The following is a 24698-nucleotide window of genomic DNA, read 5'->3' on the forward strand; positions in this document are numbered from 1 at the left end:
TATAGATCTATATGATTATATCTATATACATTGTAATATACAACTGATAAGTTCTGGTTTGAACTGTAATTAGTTAGTTGCCTATATTTTTAATGCACTGTACACAGACCTATATAAATTATTTTTCGCAGAAGAAAACACAATATTATAAATAGAAATCTTTTCATCATGCATTTCATGCCTTTTACTTTTACTGAATTATAATATAATAATAGATCTAGACTAGATCTAGTAATTAATAGACTACTTCTCTATATATACTATAGTCTAAATGATAGATCTAGAATCTAGATTTTTATTAGATTCAGATAGACTAGACTAGACTAGAGACTAGAGTTAGGATAGGGCTGATATTAGTAGTGATAGGGCTAGGTTAGAGTTACTCAGTTAAGTTAGGGCTAGGTAGATCTAGTAGGGACACTAGATCTATTTACTATCACAAAAACACTATAACTATTACTAGGCTAGGGCTAGGGTATCAACTTCTGAGACTTCTCATCAATTCAATATTAATATAGAAAACTTAAAATGAGTTCAAATACAGCTAATGAAAAGCTTTCTATTCCGGTTAGTTAAATTTAATTTATAAATATAGTCTATGTCATGTTTAAGGAGGACTCAACTGTTCAAAATATACATTATATTATATAATTATATATTCAATTGTGTGTGTGAAACTTGAAAATCTAATTTTTGTTTTTAATTTGAGATATTTTATCAGTCAATAAAAGTCATTGACAAAAAACAACAACATTAATTTGGGCAGCTGTTTGAGACAAACATTCATAAGAAAAAGCTAAAAAGATTCTAAATTCTAGAAATAAAAAATTATCCTTTGGGTCAGGATTCTGTGATTTTACCATCACAAAAGAAATACACGACACCAATGGGCAATAGCAATGAACAACAGACACAAAAACTCTTTTGTTCTCCTGGCAATCAAATCATTAAACAGAAACTATCTGATATAAATGTTTTGCATGTTATTTATGAGTGAGTCTGGTGTGAATGTTAATTTTGATTTTCTATAGTTATAATGTTTTTTTTTGTGCAATGCACAAATTGTAAGACAAATTTCCTTATGGATAATACAGATTATTATTATTATTATTATTAAACTTTTGTAAAAAAAAATCTTATTTGTTTGTTTGTTTTTCACAGTATGAGGCAATAGAAAACCACATACTCTGCAGCATTTGTCTTTCTGTGATTCGGGGAGCTGTGCTGACCCCCTGCGGCCATCACTATTGCTCAAAGTGTATAACAGAATGGGTTGGCCAGAAGCACTCCTGTCCCTGTTGTAACAGTAGCTTGACAACAGAACAGTTCTATTACAATGTCCAGTTTGATGCCTTGATTGGTATGCCACTACTAGCTACTTCATATTGGCATGTTCAATACAATCTTTGACTCTTGTGAACTGAAATTAAAAACTAAATACAGTGAGACACTATAGATCTGTATTTTACTATTTTTTTTTTATTTTTTTTTTGTCCTTTTTCATATAATTTGTTCTAAAAGCCATTAACATATTTTATATGGCTCCTATAAGTAAAGGGTTTCTGTTTACATAAGAGGGTGTCTAGAAAAAGTTGTCATGTTTATTATTAATGTAACTAATACAATGACTTAAAATGATTTATTTGTTAGCTAATGCCAAATTAAATAGAACCTATTATTGCTTTTTATAACCTTTTCAGATGAGATCTTGATACTTAGAGACAAAGCAGAAGAAAATTACTATGAAAAAATGTTCAATAGCAGTCCAGGTAAATTATGATCCTTTGTTTATTTTAGATAAATTATCATTTATACTGGACTTAAATTACCAGTAATTCATTTAAGATGATTAGATAAAGTTCATTATGGTTTTACTATATGATTGTGAATATCATTAGTTTGAAGTGAACCTCATAATGAGGAGATTCAGTTGTGCAAGAATGGGAAACAAAAAAAAACATATTTTCCAATTCACAGATGTAGAAATTTTGACTACTTCACCATTTGAAGCCATTCTGAAAAGTAAGATATGTTTATTTTTCTTATTCAAAAAAAATATTTTCTAAAGCATCTCATGGTAATTTAAGTTTTTTCTTTTGCTTCTTTTTCCTGAGCTTAAAGTTTGTTTTTTTTCAATATTTATTTTGTTGCCTCTCCTCTAGACAATATATATCAATTTATCTTATTCACTGCAACATTTTAAACTAGCTACACAAAGTCATGTTGCAAAATTATAGGTAGTTGATGTTTTGTAAATAATATTTCCTATCTTTATCTTATGAAATAGAGACGTTACTTCAATAAAGAAGATGATTACATCCTACGTGTGTTCCTAGGTGAATCTAGTCATGCATGTTCATCAATGACTTAAATTCTGCCAAGTCATTGGTTTTCCTGACTGGCTTAGGCAACCCATTTCATGCTCTAATAGCATTAGGGAAGAAGGAGTATTTGTACAAATTTGTCCTAGCATATGGAACAATGAATGTTTGGAAAAGTATACTAAGTAAGAAAAGCTCCTTCCATAGACACAGGTGAAGAAGATGTCTTCACTTTGAAAAACTATAACACCTAGCCAGGAATAATGGGTTTGTGCCCTTTTTGGAGGTGCCTATAGATGATTTTATGTAATGTTAGAATTCTGTAGATATCAAGTTGAAATGATTATATTTAGTGGATACCTGCTTTATTGTAATGCACATTTTAATGAATAAAGCACACTCAAAATATTTATAAATAAATGGAAAACCCAAATACTTCAATCAAGTAAAGTCAATGAGTTTAGTATCTGTATCACTAACAAGCCATAGTGGTGATATGAACAACTACAAATACAAAATTAATTTTCGTCTTTCCTTGAATAGTATTTTTAATTTTATTCCCAAATCACTTGCCACAAGTCAGATTGTGAGCTATAGAGAGGGCTACATTTTGTTTGTGTTACTGTACCCCAGGAATTGAGGGTAGTACTAGGGGTTTTATATCATGGCCAACACATATGGAGGGGGTAAAAATAAATGTGTAGGCCAATATTTTTTAGTGAGAAGAGAGAGAAGGGATTCCGTATTTGAGAAGAGAAATGTCTTAGTTTTGTGGTGTGTAACTTTCTGTTTCCCGTTGATGGATCAAACTAAAAAAGTGTGAGCACATCCAGGATGTTGTAAGAAAGGCCTCAGGGAAACTTTGCATTGTGCGGAAGCTGGCATCCATGAAGTGGGGAGCCCGAGTAGACATGCTCCGATCCCTGTATTTAGGAGCAGTCCGATCACAGATAGACTACAGCCTACCTGTGCAAATTTATGGCTCTAGGACTGCTCTTGAACAACTTGATAAAATGCAGTCCCAAGCACTAAGATTTGTCTGTGGAACCTTTAGGACAAGTCCAGTGAATGCGGCTGAAATAATGGCTAATATAGCTCCACTAACCCTTAGGAGGGAAAGGTCAGTACTGACCTGCTATGAGCGGTATAAAAGGCTGGATGAATACCTCCCAGCTAGAAAACTAGTGGATGGTTGGAGATGCAGAAGACGTATCCAGATGCAGTCTTTTATGCATCATGCCACTAGACTATCTGATGAAGCTGGCCTCTCCACCAACCGACAAAACATTCAACGCTTTCATCCCCTTCCCCCTTGGTGTCGCCCAACAACCCCAGACATACGCTTGAAATTAGTAGACCCTAATGCCACTAAGCAAAGCCGTTCATCTAACGACCTTCAAATCCTAGCTCTGGAGACCATTAATACCTTCAAGCCCAGTGCTATTTTTGCATACACTGATGGATCGGCATCAATAGATTCTGGAAGAGCAGGCTATGGAGCCTACATCGACTTTCTTGGCTCTCACACAGTCAAAATCTTTGGACCATGTGGTAGTGTTTGCAGTTTTGATGCGGAGACCATGGCAGTCTGTGAAGCCTTAAAAGTCATTGACTCTCAACTCGGCGAGGGACATTTGAGGGCAACACAGATTGTTGTGGTCACTGACTCAAAATCTGTACTACATGCTTTGCAAAGCCCCGGACCATGGCCCTCCAATATCAACACTGTCATCATAGCTTCACATAACATCAAACAACGCTATGGCACCCCTGTAATAATGCAGTGGGTACTGAGTCACATAGGTGTGACTGGCAACACAATCGCAGACTCTTTGGCCCACCAGGGAGGGCAAATTCCACCCACTGATCAGGCTGTAAGCTTTCATCAAGCCCTGGCTATAATACAAAAAACAGAAATGGAAAAGTGGTTTGAGTGCTGGGACAAGTCCCAAAAAGCCAGTGGAGTCTGGGAGCGCATGAGGCGCCCTGACCGCACTTCCCCGTGGTGGAGGCTGTCCAGGCCTGAGCAAGCTATTATAGCACAGTGCAGGACAGGCCACTGTCCTGTTGGCTCATATTTCTCTCGGCTATGGCCAAATTTCGATTCACGCTGCCCTCGCTGCGGGGAAGAAGAGGAAACCGTGCCTCATATTCTGTTTGACTGCCCCAGACTTGCTGATCTCCGTCTCGACAGGTCTGGGAAACCCAAAATTCTCGACCTGTATGGCGACATTCATGCACTACGCAAGACAGCAGGGTTTCTGTCCAGGGCTTTTGCAAGAGAGGATTTGAGCCTCTCAAGCCCTCACTCTAATGGAGCTTGATGATGATGATGATGATGGATCAATCTTATTTATAAAATTTGTACATATTATACATATGTTGAGTTCAGTTGAAATACAGATCTTGATTACAAGTACCAGCTGTTCCTTTCTTTACAAGAGTGAACAAACTGTGAGAACAAGGTACTTCAACCTAGGGAAGATCATCCTGTCATTCAAAGACTGGACTGGGGTTTTTAATATTCTCGCCAGCAATCAAACAGATGCACTTGTACAGCCATCCCAAAGCAACTGATATATATGCTGTTTGTGACACTCTTCAAGTGTTTTGATGCCACATGGAATTCTTAACTATTATTTTAGCCATTATGGCTAATTTTTAGAATATATGTGAATGTTGTTCATATTTGCATCTACATTTCTTTTGTTATAGTAGTTATGTTGAGGTGTATAATTGTAGTCAAACTGAATTTCCATTGGTTTAGATGAACAAAATTATCTTAACTTGATATCATTCTAGCTAAAGTTTTCACTGTGAAAAACAAAGTTTAAGACTACTCCTCTTGCACTTGCCTAATTGGATTGTGGCACTGACTAATGGTAGAGGGACTTTAGTGAACACCTCATTAATTTAATATTCCCTAATTGATGTGTACACAAGATCTTGTACAACTGAGGAATAGCATTCAATTTTTAAAGAAAACTTCTTGATGTTGTAGACTCTAACTAATTATTTTGATTTGAATGCTAAACACTTATAATAAATGAAAATATTTTTATATTCCAGGGCACTTTAAAGCCAGTTTACTTTACCATCAGAGATACTATGAGGTAATTTAGGTGAATTAGGAATGTGATCAAAGTGTTAGCCCCAATGTAACTGTTGGCAAAGTGTTAGCCCCAATGTATCTGTTGGCAAAGAGGATCAGTGGTGTTACAATTCCTAAACCTCTGTAATTGTGGTTGTATTTCAAAAGTCTTTGACATTACTTCAAAAATGAAAGTTATCATGTGATAGCCATGGGTGCCCGCTAGGGGGTGCACTTGCACCCCCCCTGGATTCTAAGTAGTCAAATTCAAGCCTATTTTTTTAGCACCATCAAATTAATTATCTTCTATATAGCAACTGAACAAGTAGTGCTTCCACTGAAGTAATGTTGTAGTAGACTAGCCTTAGCTTATCAGGATTTGATGGCCAAGAATGTACATGCACCCCCTCTGGATTCTGAATAGTCAAATTTGAGCCAGTGCATTTTTTCTCATAGGTTTGAAGGGGGAGAATCACCAGTTTTTTTTTATATTCTCCGTAACAAGAATGTTGAATCTACGTCTTTGGCCGTAGGTGGCAACTTGCACCCCCCTGCAAAAAAACCTGCGGGCGCCCGTGGTGATAGCCCAGACTTTCTGTTAGAAATTTGAACCATCTTGATAATAGTGCAAAGTGCATACCTTATGATTAGGCAACAGTCCTTGCTTTTTTCTGCAGTAATTTTTAAAAATTTGGAATTAGGTTGAATGGCTTATAGATATTCAACATGCAGAGTATACTGATTTACTTGAAACTTATAAACATCCATTGTCTGATATTAGATAAGGTAAGCTGAAAATGTATTCTAGTCCTGTACAGGTCGAAATGTTATTTTTGTAGTAGCTTATTTGCTTTACATTCCATTGGCTCCCAGTAAAGACAAAAATTAACACCTTTTTACTAGTGCAAATACATGAACTACAATGCCTACTGCACTTCACTACTTTAGGATATGAATAATACAGGATAGTTTGAGTTGATTCTCTTTTTTTTTTTTTTTCTATTTAGGATCTTTTTATGAAAGTCAGGAATTTACTCCCCATTGAGATTAGAAAAAAACTCTGAAAATCACTTATCTTGATTGAAATATTATCATTTCTTTCTCTTCTTCTCTGAGTTTTATGTACTTTTATTTTCTTTTTTTTTATCCGGGGGGGGGGGATTTGTTTATTTTTTAGAAACTTTATGAAATTATTTGTAATCGAATTTCATTTTATTTGTTTTGTTTTAAAATAGAAACTTCAGCAAGAATTACACCAAAAGCTGCAGTGTTTAGAGATGGGCCTCAGCATGAATCATCAGCCAATGGAAGGTGTTGAGTCTGTGAAAGAAAGGTTACGGGAAAACCTTGCCCAGAGTGAACAACTTGTAACTGAAGCGTTTGACAAGTAAATATCTCAGGGCTTATAACTAATACATTTAAGAAATGTACAAGTTTGAGTAATTCTTTCCAGTGAATATTTATGTTACAAATTAAACTTTAACTTAGAATTCATCTCCTCATTCGTTAACTGTTCTTTTTACAATACCTCTATTCAAGTCATAACTTCATGTAGAACAAAACGTGGGCACTGGTCTCAAAAACGGCTCTAACGATTTTTCTAGAAATTTAACAGTTGATGTATATCCCTGAGAAAAGAATTACTAGCTTGTTTACCACAGTGGGAAAACTCTAGTTTGACAATCTTTTTTCAAATAAAAAGTGAAAGAAAATTAAAATTTGGCTAGAGATCTAGACATAAATCTAGATCCAACATCTGTTTTAAAAGGACTACCAAGTTCTTGAAATGACTATTGCTTTCAGGAATTTCCAAATGCAAGGCTTTTTTTTTTACTGAAGATTTTAATAATCTGATGGTCAGGAAAATTGTGTGCATCCTCTTCTAAGTCTGGATCTAAATGCTTATCATTGGAATATTATAAAGTGTACTAGATCTATACATTCACATAACCAGGTTTCTTTTTCGGGGCATAGGCGCCTGGTAAAAAAAAAAATTCCAGTGTTTTTTTAATCTTAACATTCAATCATTTTTAAGAGAAAAACAATCGCTCTAAAAGTTGCATAAAGGAGGTATTGTCTTTTTAAAAAAAAGTATTTTTAATGCTTTTCTTGTTATTTCATTTGACTTACCATTGAGTTATTTTTGTTTCCTTTTACAGTTTAGGGATTTCTTTCACCTGTGTAAAATAATAAAATACTTAGAGCTTTCTACTGACATGAATCTCTGAAATTTGTTAATGATTTTTCAGATTTTTAACTGAGCACATTCCCAGTTTGGACATTATACCAGTCAGTATTAGTGTGTATATCCCTAACAAAGATCTCAGGATACATGATGTCATAGTGAAACCAACTGATCTGTGAGTTTTGTACCTTTCACTGTCACAAAAGTTTTAACATGCACATTACAAAATCTTTAACATGCACATTCTATAATTTAGTTTTCAATTAGCTGCTTTGTTGTGGCCTAGTGGTAAAGTGCTTTACTTCTGAAATGAGTGGCCTCAGGTTTGAATCTCGGTGAAGACTGGTATTTTGATTTTCAGCATTTTTAATAACACCCCCGCCCTCCAGCCCAAACCAACTCTAATGGGTACCTGAAATTAATTGGAGACAACAAAAGTGGTAGGTTGTAGGTTGTGCTGATAACCTTGTTAACTGTTGAGCTTTACATTAGGGCCGGTCTTAGATAATTGTTGGAGGCCCTAGACAAAGTGAATTTGGTGGCCCCAAATAGGTAGAAAAATAAAAAAAATATATAGCAAAAAAAATGAAATTATGCCATTGATTAAAAACCTAGTGTACTCCAACAATAACATTGATGACACATTTTACTATTTTTTCTGAAGGTCTGAAAGGGGAACAAACATTTGACTTTGATGTGGGAAGCGTGGTCGAGAGGCCAGTGCGCTTGAACTTGGCTTGGCTTGGCTATCTAGAAGGGGGCTCGAGGTTCGACACCCGACTCAGGCAGAGTTGTGTTTACTGAGCGCCTAAAGGCAGCACGGAAAACCAACTCATAGACCCCCTTCCCACCGGTCCACAAATAAGATTGGACCAAAAGCGCTCTGAGCATGCTATAAGCATGAAAGTAGCGCTATATAAAAGCTATAATAATAATTTATCAGATTTATCTTCTCAAAGTACCAAACATAGGTAACAGTAACCTACAATAATTTAATGTAATGTAATAAAAACACTATCTCTCATCTGTCCCTTGACTTTCGTCGAAGATGCTGTGACAGTTCGCGTCACCAAATCTCTCCATTATTCCCAGTCAGCAGCTGTTCTTATTAGGATATCAGAAGAGAAGCCGGTTCATTCTTTCATTTGGGCGACCCTTTCTTTGAGCTCTCTCCACTGTAGACCTTGAAAAAACACAATGCATTTTGAAAGCTAGCAGCTTTAGTGAATAAAATATTTGCATTTGCTAAATTAGGTAACTAATAATTATGTTTTTAACTCAATCTGATCCTGATTGAATTTTTAGGATTATAATTTTAATAAAAAGTATTGTTTAAATGTTATAATGAATTCACTCTTTCTTCTTATGTCTTCTAAGACTTTCAGACTTAAAGCCTAGAATAGAACTAGCCATGCAGGAGAGATGTGATGACGTTATTAGTTGGAATGATGACACAGGAGTTCGATTACTATTTGGGTTTGTTTGTTTTTTCTTATTTCTTAATGTTGATTTTTTATTTACAATAATTATTGTAGATCTGTTTTTTGTTGTTTTTTTTTTAAAGTCAACACATTGTCTGTCATTCATTACATGCCAAAAATCTAATAAAATATAGTTAATAGTATACATTTTTAATTTGATTGTCAATCAAAACACAGTACTAAACACTTGGTAATCTTTATTGATGCAGCTATTGTAAAGGTGTGTGCTTCTATCTCTTGATTATAAAAGTTAAAACAGGCCTAATAGCCTTTTCTTTTTAATTTGGGACACACACACCTGGTGGTAGTGGTAGGTTAGCATATCCTGCAGCTTCCACAATGAGGAATATTTATTCAGAATTTTGTCAAGATGGCCAAACAATGTGGATATTTATATAAGGAACATTCTTATAGACATGTTACGGCCTAGTTTATATTTTGCATGAACATGTTTGTTGCGGCTTTTAAGTTATCATTTCTTTTATTCAAGACGTTTAGGGGAAAAACTGCTTTTTACATTATGTAACAATCCAATGACTTTGCTAATAAATTATGATTCCCTCATTTCTCAGACCTCTGTCAAAGACTGTATCGTATGATGTACCTGAAGTCTTGAACAATTTACACAATCTAGATGATGTGCATTCTTTATTGTGGGATACCAGACCTATATTACAATATAAAATGGTAAGAGTATTTTGTTGATTGCTGTTTGTAATTGCTATAGTTATGCATAAAGATTTTAAAAAAGGAATATTTATTTCTACATTGTGACTTGGAAAGCCATGAAAATCTATTTATAAAAAGTATTTTATTCTAACGATTTAATAGTGTGTTATTTTTGTTTAAATTGTGATAAATTTCATTAGTTTGTAAACCATTTTAGGATATTGAGCCTGATAAAAATCCATATGATTTAAAAATTACAAAAAATACATTGATAGTTGTTATGTATAGTTAAATGCTCATGATTGTGGTCTAAAACTTTGTTAAAGGTAGTGACCTGAATGTAAAAACTTTATCAGTCGGATCCTAATCCTCATTGTTAAGATTTTTATTTATTTATTTTTTTGCTGTTTAAGTTAAGATTGATAAGAAACGTAACTACCATTGCAAATATATGACATTTTGTTCTCTCTCTGTACAGAGACCAGGCAGTGAGATAGTACTTCAGGATGTGTTCAAGTCCCAGAGTGACATACCTAAACGCTGTTTTGTCAATGTCTTTGATGAAAATACAACACAGACTGTGGATTACTTTTCTTGCAATAAATGTAGTGTCAAATGTAAGCATTAACTAAACGTTTCTATTAGGTACACCTTTTAGACCGTGCAACATATGGAGGCAGATGATCTAAAACTCATCTATTTTATCGCCCCACAGTTAATAATGAATACCTTTACTTCCCCTAGGTATGTCATTGGGTAGACTCAGTCTCCACCCGGGATTTAAACTCAAGGCTCCGTGGTTTGGAAGCAAAGCGTTTCACTACTTGGCCACTGTTTCTATTGGTCAGAGCTATTCCTTGGTGCATGGCAGAGTTATTATTTAGGGCATATCAGTTTTGTTTAGGATTAGTATTTTATTAAATTTATGAGTCTCTTGGTATATTTTTACTTTTTTTTTTTTTTTTTAAACTGACAGACCTCCATTAAAAATTGTTACTGGAATAAAAATTAATAAAAAAAACAGCATGACTTTATAGTTAAACACAACAGGGGAGCTTTTCGTATGGCTATCTTTAAATTGGTGTGATGGAGCCTTATGTTTTCAGTCAATTCTTTTCTTTAATTTACACACAGAATAGTTTATTCTTTGCTGAGCCAAGTTTATTTGTAAACGGTATCACTTTAAAAAAGTTACTGCAATCCAAACTATTTCCCCCCCCCCCTTTTTCAATCAACTAGTTATTGTTTAGAAGTTCTATGAAATCATATGCAACATCATACATGTAAACCCAATACTGCCCTAATCTTTGGACTTGAAGACAACTATTTTTATTTATAAATGTTTGATTATTTTATTTGTTTTTCCCCAGGGATCTGTAAATCCTGTATACAGTGCTGTCATGCAGGTAAGAGCTAGTTAATTTTTGGTTTTGCTTTTCTCTCGGACTTAAATACGATTGAACTACATACACATTGATATAGATATTATATTTAAAGTAGTGCTATTAGAGCATGGAATGGGTTGCCTGAGCTAGCCAGGAAAGCCAGTGACTTGGCAGAATTTAGGTCATTGGTTAATATGCATGTCTAAATGCATGACACGTAGGACGTAATCATCTTCTTTTTTTGAAGTAATGTCTGTATTATATAAGAAGATAAGATAAAGCTACCGTCGTAAGGCAGATGCAGACGGCAAAACCTGCGGGAGGTTTGGACTAGGAAGTAAACTTCAACTTTGAAGGAACATCCGAAAACATGTAAAACAAAACAAACAATATATTTAATATGTCATGTGCATTTTATAAGCTGGTAAGCATCTTTAAAACCAGAAAAAAAATTTTATTCTTCACAGCTGATTAGTTTTGTTTAACAAATTTTAGATTTTCCCTCTGAACTGAAGATTATGACACCCTGACACCCACAAGTAGACAGGCAGTGTTTGAAACATTGTGACAACCAGGGCCGGTCTTAGTAATTGCGAGGCCCTATGCTAAACTGATTGCGCTGGGCCTAGTCTGGGTGGCAATAAGTAAAATAAGTGAAAATTAAGATTTTGTACTGGAAAAAAAATTCGACTTTTTATTCATTCTTTACTAAGTACAAAATTGCAATCAAATTAACTTTACTTTACGAACCTTGCAACCTATGGCATATTTATATGCCATTGACTATAAAAGTAAATAAGGTTTTGGAACTTTCGGTTTAGGATAAAACTCGTCCAATTATTACATTTTATTACATGAAAGCTGACAATGCCTTTTTTATCGGACGTACGATTGGCGTTTTCGAAATAAATGACACCCACAAATGACAATTTTGTCAATTTTTATGAGTTTTCAGGAGATTTTAATAAATGCCGGACATTTCCAGGAATTTTTCGTATATATTTTGCAATTTAATAATTTCACAGAAATAGTGCTGGGCCTATGAAAGCGCGGGGCCCACTGCAACCGCGGGGCCCACTGATGCAGTTGCAGTGGCCTAAGACTGGCCCTGGTGACATCAGTCCTAATTGCCTACTGATTGCCAAGCAACAATATAAGATCTTCCACAGGACTCCCAATGATTATGATGTCATTGAGCCATTATATACGTCAGTGAGAACAGATTTTATATCACTAAACAAATCTTTTGTATCTTTATCTCTAGGCCACAGTGTCACACCATTTGTCATGAACCACAGACCTAATTGGTAAATATTTATTTAAAATCATTGTGGATAGAATGATATTTAAGTGGGGTAAATAATATAGTAATTAAAAACTGCTTGGCTATTTTTCAAGGGGGCTCAAGTTCGAATCCTTACTTAAGCAGAGTTGTGCTTGCGGAGCACCTAAAGGCAGCATGGAAACCTTCTCGCCACTGGTCTACAAAAGAGATTGGACCATAGAGCTCAGACACTCAAAGAAATAAACAAAATCCCAGTCTTTACCAGGATTCGAATCAGGGACCCCCAGTTCAGAAGCCCAAGTGCTTTACCATCAGCCATCAACGCCTCATTATTATACTAATAGACCATATTTTTCTTAACTCTGCAAATATCAACTATTTTATGTAAGCTGATATAGTGCAAGGGAGAATGGCAAAATTCTAGTGATGTAATTGTTTTGGTTATATCCCTTTATAGTTATATCCTTTAGTTTGACATTAATTATCAATAGATGTTGAAGTTTATAACTTGTCAATTTATTCTCTCCAGGGCCTGCTGCTATTGCCCCAAGAGGAAATTGTGCAGAATTCAAGACAAATAATGATGTAAATAGACTGGCATTCCTTGAGACTTTTGTTTACTCATTATTTTATTTATTTTTTATCTATTTTTTTAATATCTATTTTTATTAAATAAAGTAACTTCTGTAATTATTGTCATAATTAAATAATGGTAGTAGTGAAGCATGCCTATTTTAATTTTTTTAATTACATCTTTTTTTTTTTTAAGGTTATTTGAATTTTAGTAAAATGAATATCAAGTGTTCAAATTTTAAAAAAAAAAGGCTTTTATTTAGAATGTGATTGAATGTTGTGATTGTATCAAAGAGTATTGTTAGTATGATTTAATTCCCTGTGGTTGTATCTAGACATTACTATGTCAGTGATGTTGGCTTAAGTCAACCCAATAACAATTGTGACTATTGTCATCCATGTTTTAAACTATTTTAACATTTTTGTTTCTAATAGTCACTCTCCCTACTTCAGAAAAGTGAAGAAAAAAAATCATTAATGATATTTTTTTTTTTTACTCCAAAGTGCCATTACCCTTATGAGATCTGTTTCTTCTTGGAAGCGTAAACATAAACATAGAGCTGAAGCTAGGTGCTGAAACAAATGATACATACATATATTAAACATAAATGAATAACAGCACCAGGGACCAAGTTTTTAAGAGAGAAAGTAGTGAATTAAAATGCTACGAAAATAAGGACATGCGCCGACCGAGCGAGGGTGGGGCAGGGGCTATCTGGGGCTTGTGACCTTTGACCACTGGGGTGGTAATTTGCATACGGGCGAAATGACTCTGGATCAGAAGAATGTTTTTTTTGAAATTCCGATAGTCTAGAAACTAGTTTCGCTTGGTGCGTTATCGCTAGGCGGTGGTGTTGAATCCAGTGTCACAGGTTCGAGCCTCGGTCTGCGCATGCCCTTATTTTTGTAGCATTTTAATTCACTACTTTCTCTCTTAAAAACTTGGTCCCTGGTGCTGTTATTCATTTATGTTTAATATATGTATGTTCTTCTGGGAAGATTATATTTTCTTCTCCAATATACCAGCAAAGGTATCAGTCATCCGTTTAATAAATGTAAGATTTTGTCATATTTTTGTCCACATTCTTTTTTTTTTTGTTTTTACCATTCCTTTTAAGGTTTATGTTTTTAATTGGTTAACAATAAGTTTTAAAAAAAATACAGCATTGAATACATTTTTATCATACTGCTATTAAAAGTTTGTCAACTTAATATTTACTTTTTAGAATTTAAATATCAGAAAGATAAAAGTGCGAAGGTGATCCGTGTTTTGAAAGGAGATTAGGAAATGATTATAATTCCGTTTTCATACTGTAAGCTCTAGCTAGTAAAAATGAGTTACTTGGTTGTTGTGTTTTTTTTTCAAGTTTGTCAAGAGTTAAATCAAAAGACAATGATTATGACAAATAATTTTTGATCTATTGTTATTGATTATGTGATGCTAAGTGGAAAAAAAACAACTTTTTTTTTTTTACAGTAAACATGAATGTGTACAAATAAAGTTTATTGTTGACTCACCAAAGCATTGTTGAGTAGTGATGTGGTTAAATTATTATTATCTAAAAGACAGTGTGTTGTGTATTACATAAATATGTAAAATTTACATTTTATTATTCCTTATGTATATACTAAATAACTCATAATATTATACTAGACAAACATTTATAGTCTTTCATGCTGTCCCAATGCAACAAGCCCTTGCAGTTTAGATATATGAGTAAAATTATATGCATCGCTTGTGATTTTTTTAAATAACTGGAAATTTATTTTCTTAATTAAGTGTACACTCCCCCAGTAAACCTTAGTTTTATCAGCCAGTAAACCATGGTTTTATTTCTACTGTTGAGAGATTTAAAATTTAAGTAAAATGCAAAATAAATAAGAACAATGTTTAAAAAAAAAGTTTCTTTTATTTTTACAATGTTTTTAAACAATGTCTTGACACGAAAATAAAAGATTTATCAAAAGACTTAATTTTAATTCTTGTATTCTTGCTTATTCTAAATCTGTATGGGGTGTGGTGACCAATTGGTAAAGTGCTTGGCTTCTAAAACCAAAGTGTCCTGAGTTTGAATCCCCTTTTTTTCTTTTTTTTTTTTTTTTTGCAATTAAATTCTCATATGTTGGAGCAAATATGTAAACATGAAAACAACAAATATAACCTCATTTTGAATTAAATATCAAAAAAATTTTATGATTATATTTACCTTTTCAGTATCTACATTTTTAAATGATTCAAATGTATAACTTGATATTTAAAATTTTCTTCTGATAAAATAATTTTCAATAATTCAACATAGGATATAATTTATCTTACAGAGGGGTGATGTCGTGCGCATCTTGAGTGATGTTTTCTTTTGTGCGCAATAATTTACTTTTGTTTCTAAGGACGTGCTTTTGTTGATGTCCTTCGCTTCCTTGCTTCTGTTGTGGCTGTACTGATGGCAGATCTTTGGTTGGAGTTGTTTTCTTTGGTACATACAGGTCTGTGTTGACCTTTGGACGATTTAAAAATATATTTTATTAAATTATTATAGTTGTCTTTCTTTCTAATGTGACATTTTGTTAGTTTTTTTTTTTTTCATTCCTATACAAATTACAAATGTCCTACTTAGGGGAGATAACAGAACAATTAAGATGATGCAATACGTTTGCCTATTCCTAAAAATCTAATACCTTGTATCTCAAAATGTGAATTGGAACAAAAAAAAATGTTATGATCTAATTATTTAATAATATGTTTACATACATTTAATGATTTTGCACCTTGTAGTCACCAAAATTAAAAAAAATGTTTATGTTGATACAAAAACTATCCTTTCTATCACAATATTTTTTTATAAATTAAGATAGATTTATTTATAGTATCATTTTCTATTTTGGAAATATTATTACAAATGACCAGTGACAGGAAGAGGCCAACGTGTGACCCCGACGAGATAACACAGCAGCGAGTGTTCCCTGGAATGTACATGTATAAACAAAGACAGGATGTGACGTGTCCGTACGTGTTATTCCAGAAGATACCAGCAGTGCTTGTGCAACTTTGGAGGAGCGATTAGGGACTCCAAATAAGCCAGAGAGTTAATTTGAAAGTCAGTCGTATGGAGTCGTAGGTAGAATCGCCGGTACAGTCCTCGTTACTGTGCGAGACTGTGGAAGAGTAAAGTGTACGACTCGATGCAAGTTAACTAGGGTAGAGTTAACTGTAGTGGACCACTGTCGTTAAAGTCCATGCAGCGAACTACAGTGGACTTGAGCCGTTACAGTCGATGCAAGACCTGATTCGGTAGACTTGAGTAGGCCTGCGACTTGGTTCAGCTTTGGGAGACCTGGAGCGACACTGGGAAGTGTGTCGCTGGTCCGTTCTGTGGAATACGGCTCGATGCAAGTTGAGAAGAGATGAATTGCAACGAAGTGAAAAGATGCAGTGCAACGAAGTATAGCTAACTGCATACTGACTGATATTGTACAGTCTTCTACGCTGCATGTTACGGTGACGAATTGTTAGAGTTAATAGTCAATAAAGTTATATGAAGCTGAAAGTTGAGTCGTCAAGTTCCTTGCAGTGTTTTTATTTGTGTGCCCGCTAGTACATTTAGCCAGAAGATTCAGAAATACGTAACAATATTTTACATGTTTTGGATGTTCCCCCAGAGTTCAAGATAATCTACCTCCCAGTACAAACCTCCCGCAGGACGATGGGTGATGGCAGCGAGCTGGGTATGAACCCTGGACCATCAAGATGACAGGCCGACATTCCAGTGCACATACCGCTTGACCAGGCAGACATTTATCTCGCCATTATCCGCAGCAATGAGCTTAGACACGTACCACATTACTGCCCAATTTAACTAAAGGTTCATACCGCCACATCCTTAAAATGCCCTCATTGTATCGACCCCTTTATATCCTGGCCGTGCAACTATCAAAGAACAATGTTTCGAAGAATATAAACCAATTTAGTACCCTATATACAAAAAAGCAGACCTTATATATAAAAAGGATACTAGGCAGTCTGAGTGACTTGTTTCCTTAAAGAGTGCCAACATAAAAGGTGCATGAGATACAAATATAAACACACAGTGTCTCAAAGCCATACACAATATGATGGAAATACAACTGTGCTATCTAAAGGTTGATACCTTGCACACATATTGCATTTATATATAGGCCTAACGATTAACCCAAGAAGAGTTTGCAAGCTTACAAGAGGAATTGTAATGACATTTCCTTTTACTGTTTGATAAAGCACAGTTCTTTAATTAGAAACAAAAAAAAACAATGTACCCTAGTGCTGCTATTCTGTTTCTTCCTTAAACCAATGCAATGATTCAATTCCGTTAGGCTCTAGTTTATGTTTCTAAAGGGTCGCATGTGTTTAAAAAAAAAAAAGTCGTGGAACAACTTGGGGAGAATTTATGGCCCCTTACCCCGCCCAAAAAGAACAGAGACCAGTACTCAATGAGTAAAAAAAAAAAAGAGAGGGGGGGGGATCAGATTACCCGGCAATAGCTGCAAAATGACCAGGTACTGGCAGGTAGGGTATGCATTGCAAAGAGACTAGCAGGATGTATGGATGTGTCAAGTCTTTCTTAACACTCCCACCTTCTGAAAAAACAAAATCTATTTATGTGACTCCTGACCCCTGCGACCTAAGGGGACCAGATATATAATGAGATTTAGATCCCTTTCCTTTCTTCGTGATAGCCTACTAGTAAACATTGGCGTAGCCAGGAATTTTTTCGGGGGGGGGGTAATCCACTCCCTGGCTATATACGCCTATGCTAGTAAACGTGCTGACAAAACAAGCCCCAAGTCTGAGGTTTGCGTGACTCATTTTTTTTTTTAAAGGAAGAAGAATGTCGAACAATTACAAAATCATGTATCTTTAAATGTATCACTTTTTTGGTATTAGTGACTTTTGGTATTTAAATGAAAATTTAAAATCAGGTATCTTTAATTAATGGGGTCACTAACTCTATTGTTGGTATTTTAAATTGAAATTTAAAATCAGGTTTCTTTATAGGGATCACTAACATTGTTAGTATTTTTTTAAAATGAAAATTTAAAAAAAAAATGTAATGGCGATTATTTACTAATCATGAGGCAACAAGCAAGAAGCCCGAGGTCCGAGTTTGAGTGTATGCTCTCTGACCCTTAATTTTTTGTTCCATTATGACTCTAATATACGAGACCTATAACGTTCCTGACTGTTTTATTTGCTCCTGTAGGCCTACTTTTGCATTTGAGGAAAATCTTTGAAATGTCCAACCTCTACCGAATCCCAAATAGCAGAAGACCTTTCTTTTGGTCACCCCTTTGACCTTCACTTACACCGGTAAGCCAGGTACAAGTCATTACCACATGATAAATAGTGCACATAATTGTATTGGCATGCCAATATGTCGACGCTAGCAATCATGCTCCACCACCCCCCCCCCGCCCCTCCCTTTTTGACACACAAGGCTTAACCCTAGCACAAGCTTAATTTTGGTAGGCTTATCTCTGGATTTAGAGTTACTTGACTGACACATGTACGCTCAACGGAAGACAGAATGAGGGACAAAAGAAACCAAAAGATTCTTATAATTAACTCTTTCTCTCCGTAATTATTTTCTTCTTTCCGATTGTATTATTCCTTTTGTTCATTTGTATTTCACTGCCCTGTTCAGATTAAATTCCAATAACATTTTTGTTTGTTATCAAAATGTTATATTTGGTATCGAATTATAGGAGAATGCATGCTCTTTTTCAACAACACAAATTAAAGTTTATGAATCCAAAAATCCATTTAGTTTCATGGGTTCAAATCAACGTTGGTATCGTCAATTAGGAGAGAAAGAGTTAAATGTGTGACTTGAAACTGACTTATTTAGTTTTACATCCTCCCGAGCAGTTCGGCGCATTTGGGCGGGAAGCTTTCTCCACAAGGATCTGTCACTGACAATGTCTTTCCACCCACCTGGTGTCCACTGTTCTGAGGTCCTCTATGAAAGTGTGGAGCAAAGTTATATTTGGACGTCCCTGTTTGCAATTGCCTCATATTGACGTTATCGTATTTAAGTTACTTTTTTAATTGGTTAATTATGGTTTAGTGTTTTATGCATTATTGCTGCTTTACTTTGAGTCTTAGGCTTATTAGTCCTCTATCCAGGAGTGTTGTAAAAGTTAGTGATTTTACTAATGGACCTGGTGTTATAGGCCTATGAATATTCATTTGCTATAGATCTCACAGCTCTATTTGGTGTCTAGCTTCTATATGTTTTCTTAAGCTAAGAGGTCCCAAACAGTGGATACATATTCTAATATTTATCAATGGAGAGTATATGTCTCCTTTTGTTCATTATGCGTGGACCAGCGAAAACGCTTTCACAAAACAAAAAAAATGTAAAAAGAAAATCAAGGAGCTTGAGGAGCTTAAAAGGTTGTCAAATAATTTCATGTTACAGCATTGATCAACTATGTGTTCATCATTCACAAAAATATTTGATTTCTTGAGGTATACATGACAATAAAAATAAATCATTTATGAATGTTCGGGGACTGAAACATCAGAGGGAATGCCTGTTCACCTGTTCACACTTTGAAGTAAACGTCTGCCGGACAGAAGACTCAAACGATTTAAAACAAAAGTAGGACGGACATATGTCCACTTTTTGCCGCAAAGTCTGGCAGTTGAACCCTGTGTGGACTCCGAATTTAAGTTCGGACCTTTGTGGTTATCCGAATAGGGTAGCCGCAAAGCTATTTGAGAACCCATGGCAAACTGAAACCGAATAGTTTTTGTTGACTAAGGATGAGGCGCACTCCGCCTGAAGTATGCGGGGGGGGGGGGGGATCACCTATAAACTAAATGAAAAAAAAAAACATCAATCAAGCTGACCTTGAACGGGAACGCCCATTTTTTTTCCTCCAGCACACAAGGAGGAACCGCGATGGGGGAAAAAAAAGTTCCTATACATATCGCGTGGTGTAAATAGTCTAATATAGGCTGATGTTTGTTTGAGGTTATTTTAATAAGTACAATGCTCTTTGATACCTATTGTAACTTCCATGGGGCTTTTTTTCGCTGGTTTATAGACCTAGTTCTCCTTATCCTATTCATATCCAATTTTTGAATGGTTTAGCATTGTAATGAGCTTAGAGGACGATCTAGTGCATCCATGGGTGCTTGGTCGATTAATAGTATATGCATGTTGTGACTAGACTTGACCTCTATCTGATGTAAGATATGTAGGCCTATAAGCAATGCACAGCATGTGCCATACGAAACTCGTTGATTTAGTTTGAATGTGAGCTTTATTTGATAACATATCAGTTTCCTTTCTCACGTCTTCTATCATTTAAATGTTGATAGACCTTTATTCTTATAAACTATTTTTTATTCAAGCTTTTGCTGACCTTTTTTTTTCTTTATTGCCTCTCTTATCTTATAAATATATATGTGGATCTGAGACATGGACACTATACAGAAAGCAACTATAATAAGACTGCTTGAGCGCTTTCATCAAAGATGGTCCATTATGGGCAAACGATGGCTAGATCGCAATACAAATAGCGATGTCCTTGCGAACGCTGGTATGAACAATATAGAGGGACTTCTTATGGTCCGACAATTACGCTGGGCAGGGCTCGTATCCCGTATGGGGGACGAACGTATGCCAAAGGCTGTCTTTTTTTGTGAGCGAAAAGGTGGTGGACGTAACAGAGGCGCCCCAAGGAAACGCTTTAAAGACCAGGGTAGGCGCCAACTTGCCTTAGCTGACATAGACGAGAGCACCTGGTTGCATGCAGCCTCAGAACGAGACAGCTGGAGGTCGCTCACAAAGGCCGCGGGATACACATTAGAGGCCAAAAGAAAATCCGCTGCCGAGGACAGACGCAGACGGCGAAAAGAAAATCTAAATCGACCACTTGCCGTTCTGGATGTGGCGCAGCCAAGGGAAATACTGCATTCCTCATTAATCTTCGGACCCGAAGACAAGCCTTATCATTAATATATATAAATATATATAGGTGCCGGTTCTCAGTGATTAGGTGCCCGGCGGTACTCAGTGATGGATCGCCTAACTTTTAACTGCTAATATATTAATAATAAACGTTAAAATACAAGAAAAGTAATGATTTTTTCCCACATTGAAAAAGGTGCCGGTACGCCGTACCGGTGCGTACCGTCACAAAAAAGCTCTGTATATATTATATTACAGAGCAGGGGCGTAGCTAGGAATTTTCCGTCTTTTGGGGGCCCGGAGTGCTTGATCTCTTTGGGGGAAGGGAAGGCTGAATTTTGCGTAATATTTCATTTTTTTCATTTTTAATGTAGAAATCACTCATTTAAGAGCCCTCTAATGTGGGGGCCCGGCAGGGGCGTAACTAGGGATTTGGGGGCCAGGGGGATTGACCTCTTTGGGGGCCCCTTGCATTTTGACATTCGACATATGACATGAGATAATGTACGCAAAAATATATAAGCCCCAAATCAAATTGGTTCAGTATATCAGTAAACTTAACAAAAAGTAATCATCAAGACTCTTTTAATGAATAATACCTTTGTTTATTAGTTAAATAATGCACAAGTGACAAATCTAAATTGATATCGCTTCACGTCGTGCATTCTGTGCAGCAAAAGACATCTATAACATCAACTACATCGATACTTTCTAGTATTTGTGACTTCACTGACATTAAAACCATGATAAGCCTTTCTTGCGTCATTGTGCTCCTGAGATACTTTTTGATGAGCTTGAGCTTTGAGAATGATATCTCACATGACGTAATGGAAGTGGCCTGAGTTAGCGGTATTCGGAGGAGGTTGCAAAGTCTGTGCACACGTAATTCCCATATGAAGCCTGTTTCTTCAATATGTCTATTGGTGATTGTATTACTATTTGTTGATAAAAAGTGCTCGTGCATCAATGACATCATTGAAAAAGCAATTTTCCATTTATTTCATCATACAAACAGGAAAAGTAGCACAGTTTGTCACAAGCATGTCTTCTAACAGGTGTCTTGGTTCAAGAAGAAACCCAAAGGTATCCATTTTCTTTCCAGCCTTTGGAATCTGCCCTTCATCTCCATATGAAATCTGCCCAGCACTTCTGTCGCAACACGTTTGAATTGCAGTTGTATTGACAGTCCTACATTAGAACTCAACTTCCCATCAAGTCTTTTCTTTCATATGGTTGTTTTGATTACAGGGAATCCATAGAATTCACTACCTTCTTTTGCTTTTTCGATGGATTGGGTTTTTGTCAGTTTCTCATCATTTTGCAGAAAGCATGAAAGGGTACTAATTTCTTTAGCAGATTCCCGTATATGCAGTCCAGACTTTTGTAGTTTCTTCCTAACTATATTAATTGGGCACAGGAGCTTTGACCAGAATTCCAGATAGGCAAAAAATTCTTAATTTTCCACTGCATTAAGAAGATTCTGTGCTAATATTATATGGTATTACGTCATTGTTGGTTGTTTATGTTTTGTGCGAAAGCAAAAGGATTCAGAGTATACAAAAGTGGGAAAGATCCATATCTCGTTATGCTCGAGTATAGAAATACTCCGATAAGTGGACTGCCGTATTCACCATCACAACTGCTGACGAGTAGAAGATTCAGGGAATCATTCCAACTGATCACAAACTATTGAAACCATTGGTATCTGAAAATGCAGAGACATTACTCAACGAACGACAGATGAAAAGCTAAGTGAAATACGTTGCAAAAGCAAGACTACCTAAAGATTATTCTGTCGGAGAGTTCGTCTAGGTCAAACATGGCAGAAAGCAGTTGTCATTAAAAAAATTCAGCACCCAGATCTTACATCATAAAGACAAACAATGGAAAAACATACAGAAGAAATCAACGCTTTTTAAATAAGAGTTTCGATGAAGACATCTCTGGGTACTATGATACCGATGAAGACAATGAACTGCAAACTGTTGCAACAAACGAAACAGACAGTTATAGACCAACGTCTAGAGAACTTGTTCAGTCAAGACAACCAGAAGTGGACGAATTGTTAAAGTTCCTAGTAGACATTTTGGGGTGCCAATAAATAAAAAGTGGCATTGCGAGCTTTCATTTGATAAAAATTTATTGCAAAGACGAAAGTAGGCCTATTTTCTAATTTAAAAAAAAATAATTTTGACATTATGCCTATCCCTACCCAGTCTAGGCCGCGCGCGATCCATTTCGCATAGGGCCCCGCAAATGCTAGGGCCGGCTCTGCTAGTAGATATCACTATTAAGAACTTTAAAAGGAAGGGTGTGATAATAACTTCAATAGGAAGGATGTATTAATATTATATGATATTACGTCATTATTTTTTTTTATGTTTTGTGCGAAAGCAAAAGGATTAGATCATTAGATGTAAATAAAAATAGAGTTTCCATTGGATTGAGGAAAGATGAATAAAGGGGTAATAACTCGAGTGTGAAGTTTAATTCTGAAATTATAGACGCCAAACCCGAATAATGGACAATTTTAGCATTGTTAAGAATAACTTTTAGTTATACTCGATTCTGTAAATTTTGCTTCAAGGTTAATTAGTGTAGCCATATAATACTCGCCATTTAGATCTATTATTAGTAAACGTAACAAGATACCTGGAATTCGCTGTATATCATGTAGTTTTATTCGTGGCAACAAAGTTTAAAAGAAAGAGTTACTCTCTATTTAAAAAATTGATCTCTGCGGCAAAAATATTTTAAAAATATCTAGGTTTAGTCTTTGTGATAAATTTAATCCATAAATGTTGTTAAAAAAAGACACCCGTTGACAGTATTTGTCAATCAAATATATTAATTTATGTATTTACAAATAAATTTCGGACACCGGGGGGATTTTAAAATTCTCCCCCCTCCCCCCCTTAGTTACGCCACTGGGGCCCGGGGAGATTCGCAAATTCTCCCTATTCCTCCCCCACCCTAGCTAACGCCTTTGTTACAGAGGCTCCTCCAAAAGAGAAGAATTACGTTTTGCCACCGTTTGTGTAACCAAATCCATCCACACTTTTCAGTTAGCAGCAGTTCTTGTCAGAAAAACAAGAGAGAGGTCTGTCCATTCTTTTACGTTGTCCAGCTAGCTTTTCTTTGGACCACTCTTTTTAACGCGCTCCTTCCACTGTACCTTGATTGCTTAATTAAGAATGACTTTTGATAGGGATTCGTGTCTTACAATTTGACCGAACAAGCTCAGCTTTTGTCTCTTTTAATATAAACTTGGATATTTAAATCTAGATTTTTAAAAAAAGTTTCATCACTTTTAGGGATTGGTGTTCGGAATATTTATAACACTTTCCGCAAGATAATCCTCTGGAAGTATTTTTCTTTTCTTTTGAGAAATTTGCTTAGACCAAAAAGTCTATGGCTTAGACCAGGGGTTCTCAACCTGTGGATCGCGACCCCCTTGCCAGGGTTCGCCTAAGACCATCAAAAATAAGGATTGTTATTGTCTATTCTTCTATTGCTGTGTGTGTCTATGGGGGGGTCGCGGCAGAGTGGTATATTGTAAAAAGGGGTCGCCGAGCTTAAAAGGTTGAGAACCGCTGGCTTAGACCTATATATATTGCCACGTAAGGTTTTAAGAATTAGTATTGGACCAAAATTACTTGGTACTTAATAAAATGGTTGACATTGATATGCCAGGATGGCATATTAGCTTGAAGATTATGTTAACTGTTATGTTAAATCGAAGCCTTTCATAAAATA

At 35.5% G+C, this 24698-nt stretch overlaps 1 protein-coding gene across 1 annotated transcript; it reads left to right on the top strand.

Moving 5' to 3' along the window:
* The first annotated feature begins 136 nt into the window (after positions 1-136).
* Positions 137-15543, top strand: LOC106067223 (tripartite motif-containing protein 5-like). Its single transcript, XM_056018296.1, has 13 exons — positions 137-567; positions 1162-1360; positions 1701-1769; positions 1978-2022; positions 5391-5434; positions 6648-6799; positions 7662-7772; positions 8975-9073; positions 9651-9765; positions 10226-10364; positions 11118-11153; positions 12397-12439; positions 12947-15543. Exons 1-13 carry the CDS (start codon positions 529-531, stop codon positions 12996-12998), a joined length of 1143 nt encoding a protein of 380 aa, XP_055874271.1. The 5' UTR covers positions 137-528; the 3' UTR covers positions 12999-15543.
* Positions 15544-24698: the final 9155 nt, after the last annotated feature.

The sequence above is a fragment of the Biomphalaria glabrata genome, chromosome 1, assembly GCF_947242115.1.
Source record: "Biomphalaria glabrata chromosome 1, xgBioGlab47.1, whole genome shotgun sequence".
In the NCBI taxonomy this organism is placed as follows: domain Eukaryota; kingdom Metazoa; phylum Mollusca; class Gastropoda; family Planorbidae; genus Biomphalaria; species Biomphalaria glabrata.

Excerpts from the sequence above, each read along its gene's own strand:
- LOC106067223 (XM_056018296.1), top strand. The coding sequence starts at position 529 with ATGAGTTCAAATACAGCTAATGAAAAGCTTTCTATTCCG. Across the intron at positions 9,766-10,225 it reads CTATATTACAATATAAAATG|AGACCAGGCAGTGAGATAGT; the intron begins GTAAGAGTATTT and ends CTCTCTGTACAG. Across the intron at positions 10,365-11,117 it reads CAATAAATGTAGTGTCAAAT|GGATCTGTAAATCCTGTATA; the intron begins GTAAGCATTAAC and ends GTTTTTCCCCAG.